General features: G+C 38.1%; 1 protein-coding gene across 1 annotated transcript in view; it reads left to right on the top strand.

The window, feature by feature from the left end:
* Positions 1 to 1,943: 1,943 nt before the first annotated feature.
* Positions 1,944 to 4,047, top strand: part of LOC118340313 — a 4,244-nt gene continuing 2,140 nt past the window's right edge. Inside the window, exon 1 of the mRNA XM_035678207.1 lies at positions 1,944 to 2,043. Within this exon, the coding sequence (XP_035534100.1) occupies positions 2,025 to 2,043 (19 nt within the window). The 5' untranslated portion in view covers positions 1,944 to 2,024. The remainder of the gene's footprint in view (positions 2,044 to 4,047) is intronic.

A 4,047-nucleotide genomic window follows, 5' to 3' on the forward strand; every position in this document is an offset into this window, starting at 1 on the left:
TTTTGACACATTTCTGAGAGAAAAAAACAGAACAGAAGGCCTGGAACAAATTCTTTAAAGCATTTTGTTCATGTTTTATCCACGCCTGGTGTCTGTACATTGATGACAACTCAACAACAAACTACTAATAGCTCATTCGAATTGTGTCAATGATCTCACAACTTTGTTAATTCTGACTTTAAAAACACCTGTTCTATGGGATTTAATTAATTTAATTAAGCCTTGGGCTGTAGGCCTACCAGCTTCAAACATACCACAGAATAGAGCCTACTGAATACCATGGGTTGCCAAAGCATCAAAGTATAGCGGCCTTACTGGGACCCCGGTGAACTGAAACAGTATCCGCAAAAGCCTCACTCGTCCCCCGCTGCTCACCTCGGCTGCACTCACTATGTGGTCGGGTCTGTCAGGTACCTCTCCTCTTTTTCTCCTCCTTCTTTAACAGGTAAGACCCGCCCACATGATGCTCGGATGCAAATGACTGACAACAGATGTTGCTTCTCCACAGTTACTCCTCTTGTGTTTTTTCTTCTTCTTTGCTGAAAGTGTTAGTGCAGGTGGGTTGCAAACTCCATCCACTGCCAATTCAAATCACTGTAGTCAGTCGGTGCATGGAAATTGGTAATTAGTTGATTAATGTGGGTGTGACTTATTACAACAAATCTAAAATTCAAGAAATTTCAAAAAAATAGAGGAATCAATCACCCGTACGTCCTACAGAGCTAAATTGCTTTTAGCACATTCACTGAATTGTGACTAAAATTGACCTCACTGCAACCTGTGGTCACTATTGCTCAAAATATGCTAAATCAATTAACATCTATACCTACCTATAATTAGTATTGTATGCACAACAGTTTCTATTTCACCAAATGGCCACATTTGGGGAAGGTGATTTTTCACCTTTATGGTCAGTTTAATTGCTGTATTAACATATTTTACAAAATATCATACACACTGATGTCTATATTGTTTCAGTTGCTCTCTGGGAAAGTGTGTGTGACCCAGAGTGTGTCTTTGCCATACACAGGGGCTCCAGGAGAGGTGTGAGAAATACTCTGTTCATTTACTCAAGTAAAATTACTAATACAACAATGTAAAGGTAACTTAAGTAACAGAACAGGAGTATTATCAGCAAAATATATATTTAAATTACCAGAAGTATTTGTGACTATTATTTTATATTGCATATTTTGACTGCTAATGCTGATACATCCATGTGTTAGTAGCGTTTTACTTATTGAAGGGGAGCTATAGTTTTAACTAATTCACTACTACATATACATCTTTTCACCTTAGTGTACCTCTAACCTTTCCCTTTGATCCAAAGGATGGCATTTATCTGTCTTTTTTGTCATGACATGGTAATTGTATGTTGTGGCAAGAATCATGATTAACATACTGTACATTTAAACTGATCTTGAGTTAGCAAGGCTATATATAGTATATTTTCAAAATATGTTAAAGGTCTGAAAGGTTAAAAGCTGAAAAAAGGCACTTATGATCTGAGTTCTCCATGACACTTATTCTCCATTTGATCAGAGATCTACATACATCTAGTCCAGCAGGAGGCGCACTATGACTAAAAAAAAGTCAGGTTATTGCAACCATTGCAAATGAACACTATTCATACTATAACCTGAATTTAGTTGTTATTAAATTATCACAAAAGTAAAAAAGATCATGCATTACAATATGTTCTATTTCTATTGTTCTATTATGGTTATGAAAATGTGATATGTGATGCTGGTAAAGCAAAGATGAGTTTTTAGTCCACACTCTCATATTTTGGTGGTAGATGGGCTGGATATCAGTGCAATTATCAAAAAGTATATTTAATAGGCTATACTAACTGACAGCAGTCAATATTATATTAGCATATGTCCTGTGTATAACCTTAGAGAACAGATCAATAAGCTGTCATACTGCTGCTCTGACACACACACTGTTTCTTTCTGGTTTGTTCTGCCCAGTGACATCTACTAGGAAAAGGTGGAGCTTATGAGCTCGATGAAGCAGGAGCCATGGCAGAAACAAGCGTGGGTAAGATAACCTCAGAAATACACAGCAAAAAATGGCCACAGGAAAAGCTAAACTTGAGATTTATAACACTATATCAGATACCCATGCAGCTGCTTTCATATGATGGACAGAGGACTGAGTGGAGCATAGGGACAGGATCTAAGAGCTGCAGCCATGTCAGAGCTGCTGTTGCGATACTTTAATCTAACCAGAGCAAGCAGACAGAGCACAAATAACTCTTTTAGTAGAAAATCAACTGCACTGACAGTTATGAGAGTAATGAGATGGTCTGATGAAATGTGTGTTGTTCTTTCGTATTCAGACACATTTCCTGGTTTTAAGTTTCAGCAAGGACCCATTCAGGTGCTTTCACTTTCCTCTTAAAGTAACAGGAGCGCTTTATAGCAGGTGGACAACAGTCTGTGCTTACAAGTGGTGGAAGAAGCATTCGGGTCTTTAACTCAGAGCCCCCCCATACTAACACTACGCAAGCTGCGCAGGGCCCCGCAAATTTGTAAGGGCCCCGCCTCCCCCCTCGTGTCAAAGCAGGTGTCAGTGTTTACAAGGTGGAAGAGGGGATGAGCGGACTATCCGGCAAAGGAAAGCGCAGAAAAAAAACACCATGAGAGTGAGTTGTGGGAACAGGTATTAGATAAACCTGTGTTCTCTCCATGTTTGCTGTCAGTCAATAACAGTAACGTTAATTTAATGTGCAGCGTGTCTCTCCACCCTGCCTGTCTCACTCACAGCCGACACACAGCTGAGTGAAATACGACTGTTTGTAACGTTTGATAAACACCAACCAGACAGTATATGGGTGTGATGGCTCCCCTCACAGACGCACATCATTTTGAAACAAGATAATGGATATCGACTCTCTCAGTCGACGTTGAGTTACAGTTCTGTACTGCGAGACGCAAGCAAAGGATTGACATTGACTATTGATTACATATTGAATTTAAATGTGGATTAGCTTGGCATACTGGGCAATATGGATACACAGTAAATAATAACCATCAAGTGTTCAGACAAGCCATGATGCAGATATGTTCAGCCTTTAAGCTGCAGTCAGAGCCTGTAGATGTATGGTTACATTGTATAGACAAATATAAGTGTATAACTCTGTAAGGACTGGACTAATTACCAGGCAGCAGAGCCAAATCTCAGTTTTTAGTTTTTATTATTTTCAACGTGTTATATTTTCTAGATTCTGTTGAATCAATATTATTTGTTTGTACCTCATTCTGTTCGGTATAGATCTTCTCATTCTTAGGCCGACAGATGGAGCAAACTGTTTTAAAGGAGAGAGGATTGTAGTGGGAGCACTGGGGTGTCAGGTGTGACTGTGCAGCGATGACAGATTGGTTGGAGGGCCCCATAGCAGAGTATTGCTTAGGCCCCATGGGAGGTCAGGTTCGGCTTTTACTTAAGTAAAAGTAGCAATAACACAATATTAAAGTCATGACATTGCATTCAAAATGTAGCTAATAAAAGTACAGATGTTTTATGTAAATATACTAAACAAGCATAAAAGTACTCCTAATGCAGGATGACATCTTTCTGAATTATAAACGGTTACATATACTATTAGATTATTTTTGATGCGTCAACATAATAAGCAGCAGTTTAATGTTGCATCATATTTTATCATTTCTTCATATGTTTTATTTGAAAAATCTAAATGTACAAAGTAACTATCAGATAAATGTGTATAAAGTACAATACTTCCATCGGAAATATAAAGGAGTAGAAATATAAAGAAGCACAAAATGGAAACACACTTTTAGTATACGATATAATAATAATAATAATAATAATAATAATAATAATAATAAAGCACTTGTCAAAATCAGCAGTTACAAAAGGCAGGCATAAAGAAATAAAATAATTCAAGTGAAAAATGGAGCAAAGCCTGCCCTGCAAACTAGTTCAGGCAGGTTAACTCGAGCGGCGCTGCTATACACACATGACATTATTCCATAATCACTAACCAAGCGCACCCTTTCAATCTGGCGGTCTATTTAA

Source organism: Morone saxatilis, unplaced genomic scaffold (assembly GCF_004916995.1).
Source record: "Morone saxatilis isolate NCDOM2014 unplaced genomic scaffold, NCSU_SB_2.0 Contig7, whole genome shotgun sequence".
Taxonomy (NCBI): Eukaryota; Metazoa; Chordata; class Actinopteri; family Moronidae; genus Morone; species Morone saxatilis.